This window comes from Oncorhynchus nerka, linkage group LG5, assembly GCF_034236695.1.
Source record: "Oncorhynchus nerka isolate Pitt River linkage group LG5, Oner_Uvic_2.0, whole genome shotgun sequence".
Taxonomy (NCBI): Eukaryota; Metazoa; Chordata; class Actinopteri; order Salmoniformes; family Salmonidae; genus Oncorhynchus; species Oncorhynchus nerka.
In genome coordinates, this window is record NC_088400.1 from 33295636 (window position 1) to 33317459 (window position 21824).

The 21824-nt window shown below is 42.5% G+C and overlaps 3 protein-coding genes across 15 annotated transcripts in view; all 3 read right to left on the reverse strand.

Moving 5' to 3' along the window:
• The window catches only part of LOC115123122 (protocadherin gamma-C5-like), a 216303-nt gene that overhangs the window by 88440 nt on the left and 106039 nt on the right, over positions 1-21824 (reverse strand). For 2 of the 13 annotated variants that reach the window (XM_065018570.1, XM_065018560.1), the window contains exon 1: positions 9363-11920. The exons of 5 other annotated variants lie outside the window; for them this stretch is intronic. In XM_065018570.1, the coding sequence (XP_064874642.1) occupies positions 9363-11762 (2400 nt within the window). In that variant the 5' untranslated portion in view covers positions 11763-11920. Of the gene's footprint in view, positions 1-6; positions 2671-3052; positions 5709-6126; positions 8527-9362; positions 11921-21824 lie in introns of those variants that run through there. 6 more of the 13 variants (XM_065018569.1, XM_065018559.1, XM_065018555.1 and 3 more) reach the window with 5 other exon arrangements.
• Positions 13455-16535, reverse strand: LOC115121000 (protocadherin beta-16-like). The gene has a single exon (XM_029649993.2). It carries the CDS (start codon positions 16391-16393, stop codon positions 13952-13954), a length of 2442 nt encoding a protein of 813 aa, XP_029505853.2. The 5' UTR covers positions 16394-16535; the 3' UTR covers positions 13455-13951.
• Positions 17189-19750, reverse strand: LOC115121001 (protocadherin beta-16-like). The gene has a single exon (XM_029649994.2). It carries the CDS (start codon positions 19595-19597, stop codon positions 17189-17191), a length of 2409 nt encoding a protein of 802 aa, XP_029505854.2. The 5' UTR covers positions 19598-19750.

Below are 21824 nucleotides of genomic sequence, written 5' to 3' on the forward strand. Positions count from 1 at the left end.
TCTCACCTGACTGCCTGAATCGTCATTGATCAGCGTGTCCCTCTGCGCGAGTGTCTGTGTTCCGTCCAGACTAATGATGCTCTGACTGTAAGGTCTGACGTATTTCATATCACTCATTCTGGAGTCAGTCGTTCCAGACACATCGTAATTATACACCTGTCTCATAGTTCCTGTGCCTCCCACGTCTGCGTAAAGGGGCGGGTAGTATGGAATAACTGGGAGATTCCCATTTGATTTATAAAACATTTGCTCCCGTCTCCATCTGTAGCATTTCACTGACAGTATGGCTATGATGGATACGATAAAGAGAAAGGAGACAACAGCTAAAGCCAAGACTAAGTAAAACGTCAGGTTGTCATTGTACTCCTTGTCGTGCGTAAAGTCAGTGAACTCCGAGAGCACTTCAGGGAAGCTGTCAGCCACCGCCACGTTAACATTGACTGTAGCTGAACGAGAGGGCTGCCCGTTATCCTCCACGACAACAGTGAGCCTTTGTTTCACAGCATCTTTATCATTGACTTGGCGTATAGTTCTTATTTCTCCATTCTGTAAGCCCACTTCAAACAGCGCCCTGTCTGTCGCTTTCTGCAGTTTATACGAGAGCCAGGCATTCTGTCCAGAGTCCACATCAACAGCCACCACTTTAGTGACAAGATAGCCCACATCTGCTGAACGAGGCACCATTTCAGCCACCAGAGAGCTGCTCGTCTGGACTGGATACAGAACCTGAGGCGCGTTGTCATTCTGGTCCTGGATCATTATTTTCACAGTCACATTGCTACTGAGAGGAGAAGAGCCTCCATCCTGCGCTTTTACGCGGAACTGGAAATCCTTGATCTGCTCGTAGTCAAAAGAGCGCACTGACTGTACAACTCCACTATCAGCACTAACGGACACATATGAGGAGACGGGCACTCCGTTAACCGAGGAGTCCTCCAGTATGTAAGAAACACGGGCATTCTGGTTCCAGTCAGCGTCTCTGGCTTTCACTGTGAATATAGAGAGGCCCGGTGTGTTGTTCTCTATAATGTAGGCCTCATATGAGCTCCTCTCAAAGACAGGCGCGTTGTCATTCACATCTGATATCTGTAAGGTGAGAGTGACGCTGCTGGAGAGCGAGGGCAGTCCCTCATCAGAGCACGTCACAGTGATGTTATACTCAGAGGCTATCTCTCGGTCCAAGTCACTGTCTGTTACTAAAGTAAAGAAATTATTCGTCGTTGATTTAATTGTAAATGGAATATTGTCGTTTATCGAACACTGTACTTGACCATTTTCACCTGAGTCTGGGTCTTGTACATTAATCATAGTTACTACAGTACCGGGTATAGAATCTTCTGTTATGACATTAGTCTTGGACATAATATTAATAGCTGGTTTGTTGTCATTTATATCAATGACATCAAGAATGATTTTACACGAATCAGTTAGCCCACCGTCATCACTGGCCTGAACATGTATCTGATAGTGACGGGCCTTTTCATAATCAACATTTTCTTTTACTTTCAAATGTCCGTCGAATTCATTTATTTCAAAAATGTCTCGCACATCAGCAATTGTGTTTGAAATTGAATATGTTATCTTAGAATGTGCGCCTTTATCAGCGTCAAATGCGCTTACTGCAGCTACAACTGATCCTTTAGGGGCATTCTCAGTAATGGTAGCCTTGTATATTGGCTGTGTAAAGACAGGGGCATTGTCGTTGGCGTCCAGCACAGTGATATGGATCTGTGCAGTCCCAGACATCTGAGAATCGCCTCCATCCGTAGCTGTTAATACAAGGGACATTTCCTCCTCTTTTTCTCGATCGAGAGGCTTCTGTAGAATCATTTCAACCATTTTCCCTCCATCTGGCTGATCTTTTAGTTTTATGGCAAAATGGTCGGTTTGCGTAAGGGAATAGCTCTGTAGGCCGTTAACGCCAACATCAGAATCCATCGCCCTCTCTAATAAGAATTTAGCCCCTGTCACAGCAGACTCACTGATTTTGAATTTCATTTCATTTTTTTCGAAACTGGGCGCATTATCATTAATATCTGTTATTTCAACCGTAATACTAAAAAATTCCATCGGGTTCTCTAGAATAATCTGAAAATGTAAAGCGCAAGGCGTCGTCTGTCCGCAGAGCGCTTCTCGGTCTATTCTGTCTTTGATGAGGAGAACTCCCCTTTCTTTATTCAGCTCGATGTACTCTGCGTTGTCTCCAGTATAAACACGAGCTTTACCTGATATCAGTCTTTTTATATCTAAACCCAGATCCTGCGCTATGTTACCGACTAAAGAGCCTTTCGCCATTTCCTCGGGAATGGAGTAACTGACCTGCCCGTGTACTGAACTGAGAGAGAGGACCGAGATAAACAACAGTACTTGCCGTGTCATTGTCCTGTCCGAGATTTTCCCTTCACCATGACACAACAAACACCATGTAATCAGTTATGATAATAGTATATTTCCTTCAAATGTAAACCGAGAAAATAATAAAATGTTCTACCAATAATCCGTATCTCCAGAACAAAATAATCTCAGCTCTGTGTCTCGGTGCTTAGTGTTCTCTGTAACCCGGACTGTGCGCTCTGCGTGTGACTCTTTCTCTCTCTCATGTACGGAGATGATGGGGGAGGTACTGCTGCATATGTGCTCTAAAACTGCAACACACTGACCAACAGCGTCCCTCTGAGTTAAATTCACTGAACTACAGAATACGAAAAATAATACAAGATATTTGGGCTGGTTTAAATCTGCATGGGATCAAATGCAGCACTATCATTCTATATCAACACATATCGGCCTAAGTATTAATGACCATGTAAACCAACATGACAGTAAGATGTGTATGAATTTAAACTATGCTAATATAGCAAACTACAAGACACCCACTGATTTACAGCCTCTTTCCGCTGTCCATGACCATGGTGCTGAAATGGTCACATATCAGCGGAATGAAGAACATGTCTGACCGTAAAACTTGCAAGTCCATATCTGATTTCAAACAGTTTAAATCACACGACGTATATTTTTTTAGGGAAAAGATAATGATTCAACTATAACAAACCTCTAGTGGAGAGTCTGGTTCATCCAGGATATTATTTTCACTCTGTATCCGTTGCATCGTCCCTGTAGAACTGGGGTCCATTATCAGTACGTTCTGACTACAGGGTCTGACGAACTTACAGTCACTCTTTCTGGAGTCAGTCGTCCTGCACACCTCGTAATTGTACACGTGCTGTAGAGTTCCTGTCCCCAAAGTGTCTGCGTAACGCGGTGGATAATACGGAATAACCGGGAGATTGTTATGATAGAGGACGCGAGACTGTCTCCATCTGTATATTTTCACTGATATAATAACCACTAAACATGTGACGAACAGAAATGAGACTACAGCCAAAGCCAAGACTAAGTAAAAAGTCAGGTTGTCATTGTACTCCTTGTCGTGCGTAAAGTCAGTGAACTCCGAGAGCACTTCAGGGAAGCTGTCCGCCACCGCCACGTTAACATTGACTGTAGCTGAACGAGAGGGCTGCCCGTTGTCCTCCACTACAACAGTGAGCCTTTGTTTCACAGCATCTTTATCATTGACTTGGCGTATAGTTCTTATTTCTCCATTCTGTAAGCCCACTTCAAACAGCGCTCTGTCTGTCGCTTTCTGCAGTTTATACGAGAGCCAGGCATTCTGTCCAGAGTCCACATCAACAGCCACCACTTTAGTGACAAGATATCCCACATCTGCTGAACGAGGCACCATTTCAGCCACCAGAGAGCTGCTAGTCTTGACTGGGTACAGAACCTGAGGCGTGTTGTCGTTCTGGTCCTGGACTAATATTCTAACAGCGACCACTGAACTGAGAGGAGGAGAGCCTCCATCCTGCGCTTTTACACGGAACTGGAAATCCTTGATCTGCTCGTAGTCAAAAGAGCGCACTGCATGGATGACTCCACTATCAGCACTTACGGTCACATATGATGAGATGGGCACTCCGTTAACCGAGGAGTCCTCCAGTATGTAAGAAACACGGGCATTCTGGTTCCAGTCAGCATCTCTGGCGTTCACTGTGAATGTAGAGAGGCCCGGTGTGTTGTTTTCTATAATGTAGGCCTCATATGAGCTCCTCTCAAAGACGGGCGCGTTGTCATTCACATCTGATATCTGTAAGGTGAGAGTGACGCTGCTGGAGAGCGAGGGCACTCCCTCATCAGAGCACGTCACACTGATGTTATACTCAGAGGCTCTCTCTCGGTCCAAGTCACTGTCTGTTACTACAGTAAAGAAATTATTCGATGTTGATTTCATTAAAAATGGGATGTTCTCGTCAATAGAGCACTGCACTCTGCCATTATCACCAGAATCTGGGTCTTGAATATTCATCATAGTTACGACAGTACCTGCTTTAGCATCTTCGGAGATCACGTTTGATTTAGACATAATGTTAATATTAGGCTTATTATCATTGGTGTCAACTACTTCAACTACCACTTTGCATGAATCTGTAAGGCCTCCGTCATCACTTGCCCGCAAGCTGATCTGAAAACGTCGTGTCTTTTCGTAATCAACATTTCCTATCAATCTAATCTCGCCACTGTCCTCGTCAACGTCAAACATTTCTCTGACATCATCTAAAGTGTTTCGAACTGAATAGGTTACTTTGCTGTTTGATCCATGATCGGCATCTGATGCACTCACTGAAGTTACAAGTGTTCCTTTTGGGGAATGCTCAGTAACCGTAGCTTTATATGTATGCTGCGTAAAAACGGGTGGATTGTCATTGGCGTCTAGTACTGTGATGAGTATCTGCATTGTTCCTGATAGCCGAGGCTCTCCTCCATCTGCTGCTGTTAATATCAGAGATATTTGTTCCACTTTTTCACGATCTAGAGGTTTCTTTAAAACCATCTCTACATTTTTATTGCCATCGGCTTGATTATGCAATTCAAGAGCAAAATTATCGGTTGGTTTCAACGTGTAGCTTTGTAGGCCATTGATACCGACGTCCTGATCCATTGCTCCGTCTAATATAAATTTTGCTCCAATGACTGCAGACTCGCTTATTTTAAATTGTACGTCACTCTTTTCAAATGATGGAATATTATCGTTAACATCCGTTATTTCAACAGTTATGGTGTAAAATTCCATCGGGTTCTCTAGAATAATCTGAAAATGTAGTGCACAAGGCGTCGTCTGTCCGCAGAGTGCTTCACGGTCTATTCTGTCTTTGATGAGGAGAACTCCCCTTTCTTTATTCAGCTCGATGTACTCTGCGCTGTCTCCAGTATAAATACGAGCTTTACCTGATTTGAGTCTTTTGATATCTAAACCCAGATCCTGCGCTATGTTACCGACTAAAGAGCCTTTCACCATTTCCTCGGGAATGGAGTAACTGACCTGCCCGTGTACTGAACTGAGAGAGAGGACCGAGATAAACAACAGTACTTGCCGTGTCATTGTTCTGTCCGACATTTTCCCTTCAACATGAAGCATCAAACATCATATAATCAGCTATGATAATAGTATATTTCCTTCAGGTGTAAACCGAGAAAATAACAAAATGTTCTACTAATAATCCGTATCTCCAGAACAAAAGAATCTCAGCTCGGTGTCTCGGTGCTTAGTGTTCTCTGTAACCCGGACTGTGCGCTCTGCGTGCGGCTCTTTCTCTCTCTCATGTACGGAGATGATGGGGGAGGTACTGCTGCAAATGTGCTCTAATACTGCAACACACTGACCAACAGCGTCCCTCTGAGTTAAATTCACTGAACTACAGAATACGAAAAATAATACAAGATATTTGGGCTGGTTTAAATCTGCATGGGATCAAATGCAGCACTATCATTCTATATCAACACATATCGGCCAAAGTATTAATGACCATGTAAACCAACATGGTAGTAAGATGTCGATGAATTGAAACTATGCTAATATAGGAAACTACAAGCTTCCCATTGAAATACAGCCTCTTCCCGCTGTCCATGACCATGGTGCTGAAATGGTCACATATCAGCGGAATGAAGAGCATGTCTGACCATTACATTTTGCAGGTATATATTGGATTTCAAACAGGTAAAATCACGCGATGGATAAACAACAGAAAATCGTATTTTTAGGGAAAAGATAATGATTAAAATATTACAGACCTCTAGTGGGGAGTCTGGTTCATCCAGGATGTTATTTTCACTCTGCATCCGCTGCATCGTCCCTGTAGAACTGGGGTCCATTATCAGTACGTTCTGACTACAAGGTCTGACGAACTTACAGTCACTCTTTCTGGAGTCAGTCGTCCTGCACACCTCGTAATTGTACACGTGCTGTAGAGTTCCTGTCCCCAAAGTGTCTGCGTAACGCGGTGGATAATACGGAATAACCGGGAGACTGGAATGATAGAGGACGCGAGACTGTCTCCATCTGTATATTTTCACTGATATAATAACCACTAAACATGTGATGAACAGAAATGAGACTACAGCCAAAGCCAAGACTAAGTAAAAAGTCAGGTTGTCATTGTACTCCTTGTCGTGCGTAAAGTCAGTGAACTCCGAGAGCACTTCAGGGAAGCTGTCCGCCACCGCCACGTTAACATTGACTGTAGCTGAACGAGAGGGCTGCCCGTTATCCTCCACTACAACAGTGAGCCTTTGTTTCACAGCATCTTTATCAGTGACTTGGCGTATAGTTCTTATTTCTCCATTCTGTAAACCCACTTCAAACAGCGCCCTGTCTGTCGCTTTCTGCAGTTTATACGAGAGCCAGGCATTCTGTCCAGAGTCCACATCAACAGCCACCACTTTAGTGACAAGATAGCCCACATCTGCTGAACGAGGCACCATTTCAGCCACCAGAGAGCTGCTCGTCTGGACTGGATACAGAACCTGAGGCGCGTTGTCATTCTGGTCCTGGATCATTATTTTCACAGTCACATTGCTACTGAGAGGAGGAGAGCCTCCATCCTGCGCTTTTACGCGGAACTGGAAATCCTTGATCTGCTCGTAGTCAAAAGAGCGCACTGACTGTACGACTCCACTATCAGCACTAACGGACACATATGAGGAGACGGGCACTCCGTTAACCGAGGAGTCCTCCAGTATGTAAGAAACACGGGCATTCTGGTTCCAGTCAGCGTCTCTGGCTTTCACTGTGAATATAGAGATGCCCGGTGTGTTGTTTTCTATAATATAGGCCTCATATGAGCTCCTCTCAAAGACGGGCGCGTTGTCATTCACATCTGATAACTGTAAGGTGAGAGTGACGCTGCTGGAGAGCGAGGGCAGTCCCTCATCAGAGCACGTCACAGTGATGTTATACTCGGAGGCTCTCTCTCGATCCAAGTCACTGTCAGTTACTAAACTAAAGAAATTATTCGACGAGGATTTCATCGCAAATGGAATGTTTTCATTGATGGAACATTGGACTTTCCCATTTTCACCAGAGTCTGGGTCTTGCACATTGATCATCGTTAAGACTGTATCGATTTTGGCATCTTCGGAGATCACGTTTGATTTAGACATAATGTTAATATTAGGCTTATTATCATTGGTGTCAACTACTTCAACTACCACTTTGCATGAATCTGTAAGTCCTCCGTCATCACTTGCCCTTAAATTGATCTGAAAATTCCGTGTCTTTTCATAATCAATATTTCCAATCAATCTAATCTCACCGTTGTCCTCGTTTACTTCAATAAGTCCACGAACATAATCTAACGTGTTTGTAATTGAATACGTAATTTTACCGTTTGAGCCATGATCTGCATCTGATGCGCTGACTGAAGATATAACTGTACCTTTTGGGTCATTCTCAGTTACAGTTGCTTTGTAAAACTCCTGAGTAAAAATTGGCGCATTATCATTGACGTCTAGTACGGTGATGAGTATCTGCATTGTCCCTGACATACGCGGCTCCCCACCATCCACAGCTGTCAACACTAAAGTAACATCCTCATGCTTCTCTCGATCTAGAGGTTTCTGCAAAACCATCTCAACCTTCTTATTCCCATCTGCTTGATTAACCAATTTCAGAGCGAAATTATCAGTTTGTTTCAACGTATAGCTTTGGAGGCCATTGATACCGACGTCAAGATCTATTGCTCTCTCTAACACGAATTTTGCTCCATTGACTGCAGACTCACTGATTTTGAATTTGATTTCGTTTTTTTCAAAGGTTGGAGGGTTATCATTAATATCTGTAATTTCAACCGTAATACTATAAAATTCCATCGGGTTCTCTAGAATAATCTGAAAATGTAAAGCGCAAGGCGTCGTCTGTTCACAAAGCGCTTCACGGTCTATTCTGTCTTTGATGAGGAGAACTCCCCTTTCTTTATTCAGCTCGATGTACTCTGCGCTGTCTCCAGTATAAATACGAGCTTTACCTGATATCAGTCTTTTGATATCTAAACCCAGATCCTGCGCTATGTTACCGACTAAAGAGCCTTTCGCCATTTCCTCGGGAATGGAGTAACTGACCTGCCCGTGTACTGAACTGAGAGAGAGGACCGAGATAAACAACAGTACTTGCCGTGTCATTGTTCTGTCAGACATTTTCCCTTCAACATGAAACAAGGACATTATAATCCGTAAAGAAGTCTGTGATATTCTATTCATTTGAAGTAAAAAAAATCCAAGTAAAATTACTCAACAATCCGTGGCTCTGTCTCTGGTACAAAATAACATCAGCTCCGTGTCTCCGTGCTTAGTGTTCTCTGTAACCCAGACAATGCGCTCTGCATGCGGCTCTTGCTCTCTCTCCAATATATCGAGATTATGGGGGAGGTACTGCTGCAAATACGCTCTAAAACCGCAACACACTGACCAACAGCGTCCCTCAGAGTTCAATCTACTGAACAACAGATACACTTTTAAAAAAGGAAACAATGTCCAATACACAATATATTGGAAGGTGTGAATCTTCATGGAATAAATCACAGTGCTACAACGCTTTAGCCATCTCATGTAACAACAATCAAGGTGCCAGAAATACGTGGACAACAAATGTCATACAAAACACACCTTGCATGAAGCTGTAGGCTACATCTTGACAGAAAGCAAGTTTCAGTAGTCTAAAACAAGCAGTATGGTATAATGTGCATTGTGTAGGGCAAGTAAAATAAACATATCAATCAAATTCATGTTGCATAAACCGTTAGCCTCACCTTTACAAGCGTTAGGCAATATCCAGTACGATTTACTCTGTACTATTAAATAGGGTCCACTGAAATACAGCCTCTTTGCAAAGCACCGCTTTCCATGACCATGGTGCTGAAATGGCACATTAGTGGAATGAGGAGAATTTCTCATGATGGAATGTACCCCGGAATACAAACTCGATTTAAAACAATTAGAATATTTTGAAAGATAAGGATTTAAATATAACAGACCTCTGCTGGTGAGTCTGGTTCATCCAGGATGTTATTTTCACTCTGTATCCGCTGCATCGTCCCTGTAGAACTGGGGTCCATTATCAGTACGTTCTGACTACAGGGTCTGACGAACTTACAGTCACTCTTTCTGGAGTCAGTCGTCCTGCACACCTCGTAATTGTACACGTGCTGTAGAGTTCCTGTCCCCAAAGTGTCTGCGTAACGCGGTGGATAATACGGAATAACCGGGAGACTGGAATGATAGAGGACGCGAGACTGTCTCCATCTGAATATTTTCACTGATATAATAACCACTAAACATGTGATGAACAGAAATGAGACTACAGCCAAAGCCAAGACTAAGTAAAAAGTCAGGTTGTCATTGTACTCCTTGTCGTGAGTAAAGTCAGTGAACTCCGAGAGCACTTCAGGGAAGCTGTCCGCCACCGCCACGTTAACATTGACTGTAGCTGAACGAGAGGGCTGCCCGTTGTCCTCCACTACAACAGTGAGCCTTTGTTTCACAACATCTTTATCATTGACTTGGCGAATAGTTCTTATTTCTCCATTCTGTAAACCCACTTCAAACAGCGCCCTGTCTGTCGCTTTCTGCAGTTTATACGAGAGCCAAGCATTCTGTCCAGAGTCCACATCAACAGCCACCACTTTAGTGACAAGATAGCCCACATCTGCTGAACGAGGCACCATTTCAGCCACCAGAGAGCTGCTAGTCTGGACTGGATACAGAACCTGCGGCGTGTTGTCATTCTGGTCCTGGATCATTATGTTCACAGTCACATTGCTACTGAGAGGAGGAGAGCCTCCATCCTGCGCTTTTACACGGAACTGGAAATCATTGATCTGCTCGTAGTCTAAAGAGCGCACTGCATGGATGACTCCACTATCAGCACTAACGGACACATATGAGGAGACGGGCACTCCGTTAACCGAGGAGTCCTCCAGTATGTAAGAAACACGGGCATTCTGGTTCCAGTCAGCGTCTCTGGCTTTCACTGTGAATATAGAGAGCCCCGGTGTGTTGTTTTCTATCATGTAGGCCTCATATGAGCTCCTCTCAAAGACGGGCGCGTTGTCATTCACATCTGATATCTGTAAGGTGAGAGTGACGCTGCTGGAGAGAGAGGGAACTCCCTCATCAGAGCACGTCACACTGATGTTATACTCAGACGCTCTCTCTCGGTCCAAGTCACTCTCTGTTACTAAAGTAAAGAAATTATTTGTTGTTGATTTAATTGTAAATGGAATATTGTCGTTTATCGAACACTGTACTTTACCATTTTCACCTGAGTCTGGGTCTTGTACATTAATCATAGTTACTACAGTACCGGGTATAGAATCTTCTGTTATAACGTTAGTCTTCGACATAATATTAATATCTGGTTTGTTATCATTTATATCAATGACGTCAAGAATTATTTTACATGAATCAGTCAGTCCCCCGTCATCACTGGCTTGTATATGTATCTGATAATGGTGAGATTTTTCATAGTCTATTTCCCCAGTTAATATAACTTCACCATCAACATAATTAATTTCAAACATTTCAGGAAAATCGTCTTGTGTATTTGTTACTGAGTATGTTATTTTGCCATTAGTGCCCTGATCAGCATCGTGTGCACTGACCTTAGTAACAGCTGTACCTTTCTGTGCATTCTCAGCAATCGTAGCTCTGTAAATCGGCTGCGTAAAAACTGGGGCATTGTCATTGGCGTCTAACACCGTGACGTGTATCTGTGCAGTACCAGATATCGGAGGCTCTCCTCCATCCATTGCTGTTAACACTATTGATATTTGCTCTTGTTTTTCTCGGTCTAGAGACTTCTGTAAAATCATTTCGACATTTTTACCACCACCTGCCTGATTTTGCAGTTTTAGTGCAAAATTACCATTTGAACTGAGAGAATAGCTTTGGAGGCCATTAATGCCAACGTCTGGATCTATAGCTCTCTCTAAAATGAATTTAGCTCCCGTCAGAGCTGACTCGCTAATTCTAAACCTGATATCACTTTTCTTGAAAACCGGTGGGTTGTCATTGACATCAGTTACCTCAACAGTAATGGAATAAAATTCCATCGGGTTCTCTAGAATAATCTGAAAATGTAGCGCGCAAGGCGTCGTCTGTCCGCAGAGTGCTTCACGGTCTATTCTGTCTTTGATGAGGAGAACTCCCCGTTCTTTATTCAGCTCGATGTACTCTGCGCTGTCTCCGGTATAAATACGAGCTTTACCTGATTTCAGTCTATTGACATCTAAACCCAGATCCTGCGCTATGTTACCGACTAAAGAGCCTTTCGCCATTTCCTCAGGAATGGAGTAACTGACCTGCCCGTGTACTGAACTGAGAGAGAGGACCGAGATAAACAACAGTACTTGCCGTGTCATTGTTCTGTCCGACATTTTCCCTTCAACATGAAACAGCAAGCGCCATATAATCCGATAAGAGAACAGTATAATTCCTTAAGATGTATGTCCAACAAATAATACAAAAAAAGACTAATAATCCTTATTTTGGGAACAAAAGAATCTCAGCTCTGTGTCTCGGTGCTTAGTTAGTGTTCTCTGTAACCCGGACTGTGCGCTCTGCGTGCGGCTCTTTCTCTCTCTAATATATCGAGATGATGGGGGAGGTACTGCTGCAAATCCGCTCTAAAACTACAACACACTGACCAACAGCGTCCCTCTGAGTTCAATCTACTGAACAACAGATATACTTAAAAATAAACACCTTCCAATATATTTGGGAAGGTCTAGGTCTCCATGGATGAAAGCACAGCATTATCAAGCTTAACCCAACCCAGTAATGTAGGGAATTGAATAACATATGACCTTTCTATACATCTGCCCTGACCGACCCAGTAAGTAGGGCTCTTGGGGGGGTTGAAGGAAAAACAAAAACACTCAAAGATATTGGTTGTGCCACGTACTCCATCCAAACTGTATCAGACAGATATGCGTGTCCTGTTTTTGACTATTCAGCAGAAATGTGGGGTGCTAAGAGGTTTCTCAAAAACGAACATATCCATAACAGTACGTTATTTTGTAGGTACCCACAATGTTTGCATCTATACTGGCAATAACTGGGAACATGGGCTGAGAACATTATGAGATGAGATGGAAGGCGTATATGGTGAGACTTTGGAATAGACCGTTGGATATACCAACTGCCAGAATAGTCAGCAAAGTTTTTCCAGTCGGATCTCTCCATAGCCTGGGAAACTGAAATGTCTGACATTTTCCCAACAGTCTGACTGTGAACAGTTGTACGAAAAAAGAATTAAGTGAGACATAGACGCTGTTAAAAAACAACTGATGATGCAATATGAAAAGAAATGAGTGGAGGAGATTAATCATAAACCCAAATGAAGAACATTTTGTTTGATTAAGTGTGAATTCGTGTGTGAGAGATATATTATGAACAACCTAGATATAAGCAAGAGATCGCTATGTGCCCAAGTAAGTGAAACAAGTCGGTGTAATGGTGAAATGGAAAAGAAAAGACTATGCAACTATTGTAACCTCGAAGAAATAGAGAATGAAATTAATTTGATCCTCTACTGGCCTTTCTACCACAATATATGCTTGTCTTTATTGCAGAAAGCCCACCAGATAAACCCTGAAATGATGTGGCTGAGCCATGAGGAAAAACTGACACGTTTTTTTTGTCTATTGTGCAATTCTGTTTGCGGATTTTTTTAGATAAAGCCTGGAATTAAAGGAAAATGGCGACCTATAATTCAATTAAACAAATAAGTAGCTCCTATACAGCAAATGGCACACGTATGTATATAAAATGTGTGTAAACCTGTCTCACTCTTGAATCATCTCTTTGTGCCACACTTGGTTCAAATGCCTTCCGTTTCATTTTTCTGAAATGATTTATTTCCATATTTATTTTATAATTTTTCCTGCTCTAGGAATAAAATGACTGCTTGGATAACCTTATTTACTATTATGTATTGACTTCTTTATCACGCTTTATGCGGTGACAACTGCACAGAACACTGTAAGAATTATCACAGTGCATTATTGTAATGTTTGTGTCAATGGGTTGCAAACTGGCGATTTGACAAGAAAATGAAATGTAATTCATTAATTCATATGAGACAATGTATTTGGGATAAATGTAAACCATGATACAAGAAGTAACTGGGGAAGAAAGGTCAGACAAAATACACCTTGCGTGAAGCTAATCACCGGGACAGAATGGAACTTTCTGCAACTATAACAACAGTATGGCATTACTGTGCATTATGTAGACTACTGAAAACGTGTATATATACACATATGAATACAATTTCTAGTACAGAAAACGTTTGCCTCTTATTTACAAAGATCAAACAATATCTCAGTATAATTGACTCTTTACAATGTTAAAGGGTCTATTGAAATACAGCCGCTTTGCAGAGCAGCGCTGACCACGAATGTGGTGCTGAAATAGCCACATATCAGTTGAATGAAGAGCATTTGTGACCACGGAAACTTCCCAGGTACACAGAGTCGATGTAGAAACAGTTCAAATAAAACATTAAAAACAAACTCATTTACACCATGCTTCAACATTTTTGATTTAGGGGAAGGATAATGACTCAAATATAACAGACCTCTAGTGGGGAGTCTGGTTCATCCAGGATGTTATTTTCACTCTGCATCCGCTGCATCGTCCCTGTAGAACTGGGGTCCATTATCAGAACGTTCTGACTACAGGGTCTGACGAACTTACAGTCACTCTTTCTGGAGTCAGTTGTCCTGCACACCTCGTAATTGTATACGTGCTGTAGAGTTCCTGTCCCCAAAGTGTCTGCGTAACGCGGTGGATAGTACGGAATAACCGGGAGATTGGAATGATAGAGGACGCGAGACTGTCTCCATCTGAATATTTTCACTGATATAATAACCACTAAACATGTGATGAACAGAAATGAGACTACAGCCAAAGCCAAGACTAAGTAAAAAGTCAGCTTGTCATTGTACTCCTTGTCGTGCGTAAAGTCAGTGAACTCCGAGAGCACTTCAGGGAAGCTGTCCGCCACCGCCACGTTAACATTGACTGTAGCTGAACGAGAGGGCTGCCCGTTGTCCTCCACCACAACAGTGAGCCTTTGTTTCACAACATCTTTATCATTGACTTGGCGAATAGTTCTTATTTCTCCATTCTGTAAACCCACTTCAAACAGCGCCCTGTCTGTCGCTTTCTGCAGTTCATACGAGAGCCAGGCATTCTGTCCAGAGTCCACATCAACAGCCACCACTTTAGTGACAAGATATCCCACATCTGCTGAACGAGGCACCATTTCAGCCACCAGAGAGCTGCTCGTCTGGACTGGATACAGAACCTGAGGCGCGTTGTCATTCTGGTCCTGGATCATTATTTTCACAGTCACATTGCTACTGAGAGGAGGAGAGCCTCCATCCTGCGCTTTTACGCGGAACTGGAAATCCTTGATCTGCTCGTAGTCAAAAGAGCGCACTGAATGGATGACTCCACTATCAGCACTAACGGACACATATGAGGAGACGGGCACTCCGTTAACCGAGGAGTCCTCCAGTATGTAAGAAACACGGGCATTCTGGTTCCAGTCAGCGTCTCTGGCTTTCACTGTGAATATAGAGAGGCCCGGTGTGTTGTTTTCTATAATATAGGCCTCATATGAGCTCCTCTCAAAGACAGGCGCGTTGTCATTCACATCTGATATCTGTAAGGTGAGAGTGACGCTGCTGGAGAGCGAGGGCAGTCCCTCATCAGAGCACGTCACAGTGATGTTATACTCGGAGGCTCTCTCTCGATCCAAGTCACTGTCAGTTACTAAACTAAAGAAATTATTCGACGAGGATTTCATCGCAAATGGAATGTTTTCATTGATGGAACATTGGACTTTCCCATTTTCACCAGAGTCTGGGTCTTGCACATTGATCATCGTTAAGACTGTATCGATTTTGGCATCTTCGGAGATCACGTTTGATTTAGACATAATGTTAATATTAGGTTTATTATCATTGGTGTCAACTACTTCAACTACCACTTTGCATGAATCTGTAAGTCCTCCGTCATCACTTGCCCTTAAATTGATCTGAAAATTCCGTGTCTTTTCATAATCAATATTTCCAATCAATCTAATCTCACCGTTGTCCTCGTTTACTTCAATAAGTCCACGAACATAATCTAACGTGTTTGTAATTGAATACGTAATTTTACCGTTTGAGCCATGATCTGCATCTGATGCGCTGACTGAAGATATAACTGTACCTTTTGGGTCATTCTCAGTTACAGTTGCTTTGTAAAACTCCTGAGTAAAAATTGGCGCATTATCATTGACGTCTAGTACGGTGATGAGTATCTGCATTGTCCCTGACATACGCGGCTCCCCACCATCCACAGCTGTCAACACTAAAGTAACATCCTCATGCTTCTCTCGATCTAGAGGTTTCTGCAAAACCATCTCAACCTTCTTATTCCCATCTGCTTGATTAACCAATTTCAGAGCGAAATTATCAGTTGGTTTCAACGTATAGCTTTGGAGGCCATTGATACCGACGTCAAGATCTATTGCTCTCTCTAACACGAATTTTGCTCCATTGACTGCAGACTCACTGATTTTGAATTTGATTTCGTTTTTTTCAAAGGTTGGAGGGTTATCATTAATATCTGTAATTTCAACCGTAATACTATAAAATTCCATCGGGTTCTCTAGAATAATCTGAAAATGTAAAGCGCAAGGCGTCGTCTGTTCACAAAGCGCTTCACGGTCTATTCTGTCTTTGATGAGGAGAACTCCCCTTTCTTTATTCAGCTCGATGTACTCTGCGCTGTCTCCAGTATAAATACGAGCTTTACCTGATATCAGTCTTTTGATATCTAAACCCAGATCCTGCGCTATGTTACCGACTAAAGAGCCTTTCACCATTTCCTCGGGAATGGAGTAACTGACCTGCCCGTGTACTGAACTGAGAGAGAGGACCGAGATAAACAACAGTACTTGCCGTGTCATTGTTCTGTCAGACATTTTCCCTTCAACATGAAACAAGGACATTATAATCCGTAAAGAAGTGTGTGATATTCTATTCCTTTGAAGTAAAAAAAAATCCAAGTAAAATTACTCAACAATCCGTGGCTCTGTCTCTGGTACAAAATAACATCAGCTCCTTGTCTCCGTGCTTAATGTTCTCTGTAACCCAGACAATGCGCTCTGCATGCGGCTCTTGCTCTCTCTCCAATATATCGAGATTATGGGGGAGGTACTGCTGCAAATACGCTCTAAAACCGCAACACACTGACCAACAGCGTCCCTCAGAGTTCAATCTACTGAACAACAGATACACTTTTAAAAAAGGAAACAATGTCCAATACACAATATATTGGAAGGTGTGAATCTTCATGGAATAAATCACAGTGCTACAACGCTTTAGCCATCTCATGTAACAACAATCAAGGTGCCAGAAATATGTGGACAACAAATGTCATACAAAACACACCTTGCATGAAGCTGTAGGCTACATCTTGACAGAAAGCAAGTTTCAGTAGTCTAAAACAAGCAGTATGGTATAATGTGCATTGTGTAGGGCAAGTAAAATAAACATATCAATCAAATTCATGTTGCATAAACCGTTAGCCTCACCTTTACAAGCGTTAGGCAATATCCAGTACGATTTACTCTGTACTATTAAATAGGGTCCACTGAAATACAGGCTCTTTGCAAAGCACCACTTTCCATGACCATGGTGCTGAAATGGCACATTAGTGGTATGAGGAGAATTTCTCATGATGGAATGTACCCCGGAATACAAACTCGATTTAAAACAATTAGAATATTTTGAAAGATAAGGATTTAAATATAACAGACCTCTGCTGGTGAGTCTGGTTCATCCAGGATGTTATTTTCACTCTGCATCCGCTGCATCGTCCCTGTAGAACTGGGGTCCATTATCAGTACGTTCTGACTACAGGGTCTGACGAACTTACAGTCACTCTTTCTGGAGTCAGTCGTCCTGCACACCTCGTAATTGTACACGTGCTGTAGAGTTCCTGTCCCCAAAGTGTCTGCGTAACGCGGTGGATAATACGGAATAACCGGGAGATTGGAATGATAGAGGACGCGAGACTGTCTCCATCTGTATATTTTCAATGATAAAATAACCACTAAACATGTGATGAACAGAAATGAGACTACAGCCAAAGCCAAGACTAAGTAAAAAGTCAGCTTGTCATTGTACTCCTTGTCGTGCGTAAAGTCAGTGAACTCCGAGAGCACTTCAGGGAAGCTGTCCGCCACCGCCACGTTAACATTGACTGTAGCTGAACGAGAAGGCTGCCCGTTGTCCTCCACTACAACAGTGAGCCTTTGTTTCACAACATCTTTATCATTGACTTGGCGAATAGTTCTTATTTCTCCATTCTGTAAACCCACTTCAAACAGCGCCCTGTCTGTCGCTTTCTGCAGTTTATACGAGAGCCAAGCATTCTGTCCAGAGTCCACATCAACAGCCACCACTTTAGTGACAAGATAGCCCACATCTGCTGAACGAGGCACCATTTCAGCCACCAGAGAGCTGCTAGTCTGGACTGGATACAGAACCTGCGGCGTGTTGTCATTCTGGTCCTGGATCATTATGTTCACAGTCACATTGCTACTAAGAGGAGGAGAGCCTCCATCCTGCGCTTTTACACGGAACTGGAAATCCTTGATCTGCTCGTAGTCAAAAGAGCGCACTGCATGGATGACTCCACTATCAGCACTAACGGACACATATGAGGAGACGGGCACTCCGTTAACCGAGGAGTCCTCCAGTATGTAAGAAACACGGGCATTCTGGTTCCAGTCAGCGTCTCTGGCTTTCACTGTGAATATAGAGAGCCCCGGTGTGTTGTTTTCTATCATGTAGGCCTCATATGAGCTCCTCTCAAAGACGGGCGCGTTGTCATTCACATCTGATATCTGTAAGGTGAGAGTGACGCTGCTGGAGAGCGAGGGAACTCCCTCATCAGAGCACGTCACACTGATGTTATACCCAGAGGCTCTCTCTCGGTCCAAGTCACTGTCTGTTACTACAGTAAAGAAATTATTCGATGTTGATTTCATTGAAAACGGGATGTTTTCGTCAATAGAGCACTGTACTCTGCCATTATCACCAGAATCTGGGTCTTGAATATTCATCATAGTTACGACAGTACCAGGTTGGGCGTTCTCAGATATGGCACTCGTCTTTGACATGATATTGATTGATGGTTTGTTGTCATTTGTATCTATAACCTCAATAATTAATTTACACGCGTCAGAGTGACCTCCCTGATCTGTAGCCTGAACGTCTATCTCATAATGTTTACGTTTTTCATAGTCAATATGTCCATTTAATTTTACCACACCGTAAACATGATCAATTTCAAATAGATGGGACGCTCCCGATTTTGAAATAGAATACGTAATTATTCCGTTGGAACCTTGATCGGCATCAGTTGCACTGATTGTTGTTAAAACAGTGCCTTTTGATACGTTTTCTGATACACTAGCTTTATACTCTGCCTGAGAACATACAGGCGCATTATCATTGGCGTCTAGTACAGTGATGAGTATCTGCATCGTTCCTGATAGCTGAGGCTCTCCTCCATCTACAGCTGTCAACAACAGAGATATCTGCTCCTGTTTCTCTCGGTCTAGAGGTGTCTGTAATACCATCTCTACATTTTTAACACCATCTGAACGAGTTAGTGTTTTCAATACGAAATTATCAGTGGGTTTCAGAGAGTAGCTCTGAAGGCCATTAACGCCAACGTCGTCATCAACTGCTCTTTCCAATACAAATTTAGCTCCCGTTAGCGCCGATTCACTAATTTCATATTTCATTTCACTCCTCTCAAAAATAGGTGAATTGTCATTGACATCGGTTATCTCAACTGTAGCTGTATAAAATTCCATCGGGTTCTCTAAAATAATCTGAAAATGTAAAGCGCAAGGCGTCGTCGGTCCGCAAAGCGCTTCACGGTCTATTATCTCTTTGATGAGGAGAACTCCCCTTTCTATATTCAGCTCGATGTACTCTGCGCTGTCTCCAGTATAAATACGAGCTTTACCTGATTTGAGTCTTTTAATATCTAAACCCAAATCCTGCGCTATGTTACCAACTAAAGAGCCTTTCGCCATTTCCTCAGGAATGGAGTAACTGACCTGCCCGTGTACTGAACTGAGAGAGAGGACCGAGATAAACAACAGTACTTGCCGTGTCATTGTTCCGTCCGACATTTTTCCTTCAACATGAAACAACAAGCACCATATATTCCGTTATGAAAATAGTCTAATTATTTAAATTTTGAATCCAGAAAATAACACCATGTCCGGCCAATAATCCGTTTATCAGGAACAAAAGAATCTCAACTCGGGTCTCGGTGCTTAGTGTTCTCTGTAACCCGGACTGTGCGCTCTGCATGCGGCTCTGTCTCTCTCTAATATACCGAGATGATGGGGGAGGTACTGCTGCAAAACTGCTCCAAAACGTTAAGACATTGACCAACAGCGTCCCTCTGAGTTTAATGGATTGAACTACAGACAATATACTTCAATAAAAAGACAGAAAAACGCTCCAGTAGTGTTGGAAATGTCAGGGTCGATATACTGAAGAAAATAATTCATATAAAGTAACCGTATACTATATCAATATATAATCTAGCTCAATGTATGTACGCAAAATATAAGCAATGGTGTCAGGTAGTTGTGGCCAAGGAATGTCTGAACCAGACCGAGGCTTTGCATTACACTACAGGCTAATAGCGCCAGAAGGAAGCTTCCTGCAAGCAAACACATTATTCATGGATTACATGTGCATTAAATACACACAATCCATTGTCCTGCTTGATCATCATGAGAATGTATCTTCTTTACCATTCACGACGATAAACGGCTACAATGGAATTCACACTATATAGTGCAAAGCGCTGCTGTCCAATGGCCCTGATGCTTAATGTACAATAAGAATGGACTGAAGAGGTTTTCTGACAGGGAGGTAGGCTACACTTGAACAACACGTTTTCAACATACAGGACCAGTAAAAAGCTTGGACACACCTACTCATTTGAGGGTTTTTCTATATTTGGACTATTTTCTACATTGTAGATTAATAGCGAATCATGTAGTAACCAGAAAAGTGTTAAACAAATCAAAATATATTGTATATTTGAGATTCTTCAAAGTAGCCACCCTTTGCCTAGACAGCTTTGCACACTCTTGGCATTCTCTCAACCAGCTTCATGAGGTAGTCACCTGGAATGCATTTCAATTAACAGGTGTGCCTTGTTAAAAGTTAATTTGTGGAATTTATTTCCTTCTTAATGTGTTTGAACCAATCAGTTGTGTTGTGACAAGGTAGGGGTGGTATACAGAAGATAACCCTATTTGATAAAAGTCCATATTATGGCAAGAACAGCTCAAATAAGCAAAGAGACATGACAGTCCATCATTACTTTAAGACATGAAGGTCAGTCAATCCGGAAAATTTCAAGAACCCTGTAAGTTTCTTCATGTGCTGTCACAAAAACCATCAAGTGCTATGATGAAACTGGCTCTCATGAGGACCGCCACAGGAAAGGAAGACCCAGATTTACCTCTGCTGCAGAGGAGAAGTTTGTTAGAGTTACCAGCCTCAGAAATTGCTGCCCAAATAAATGCTTCACAGAGTTCAAGTAACGGACACATCTCAACATTACTGTTCAGAGGCGACTGCGTGAATCAGGCCGTCATGGTTGAATTGCTGCTAAGAAACCACAACGTAAGTGTCACTAATAAAAAGAAGAGACTTGATTGGGCCAAGAAACAGGAGAAATGGACATTAGACTGCTGGGGCTTTGTGAGGCGCAGAGGAGGTGAACATATGATCTCTGTATGTGTGGTTTGTGGAGGACGAATCAGAATTAGTTGGGTAACATAGATAAAGAAGATGTTTTATTTACATAATAATGATTATGCGAGATATTTGTCATTAGAATGTATCCCTTTGGACTATACTGTTGGCAGTTGCACTTTTCCCTTCTCAGCTAGGGCTCAGTCACTTGGGGCCCAGAGAGGGGAGAGGTCAGAATGGAACATTGTCTTTATATGTGAATGTATCTGTTAAACCATGTGAAGGGATGGCGTGATTAAGGGGGAACCAATTATCTCTTGGCTCCACAATGTCTGTGCGCAAGTCACTCCCCTCAGTGAGCTTGTCCAGGAGTGGGGAGAAGAGGGGGTTTACTTGAGATGGGAGTACATAGAGTTGACAATTGAGTTATGCCTTGGATGAGGTAATGTTTTGGGACTATGAAGTACCAGGAACGAGATTAGAACCTCGTCTTAGAGACCAAACTGAATGATAATTTATAGCTAATGCTATCTGGCTATGGGATACTCCTTACTCAAGTAAAAGGCCCTTTGTGAAGAGTTCCTAAGATCTGTGATTCGTCATGTAAGTTTAGAGGGGTGTATCTTGGCAAAAAAA

What these genes read in the sequence shown, in the direction of transcription:
- LOC115121000 (XM_029649993.2), bottom strand. Translation starts at nt 16,393, where the DNA reads ATGTCCTTGTTTCATGTTGAAGGGAAAATGTCTGACAGAACAATGACA.
- LOC115121001 (XM_029649994.2), bottom strand. Translation starts at nt 19,597, where the DNA reads ATGTCGGACGGAACAATGACACGGCAAGTACTGTTGTTTATCTCGGTC.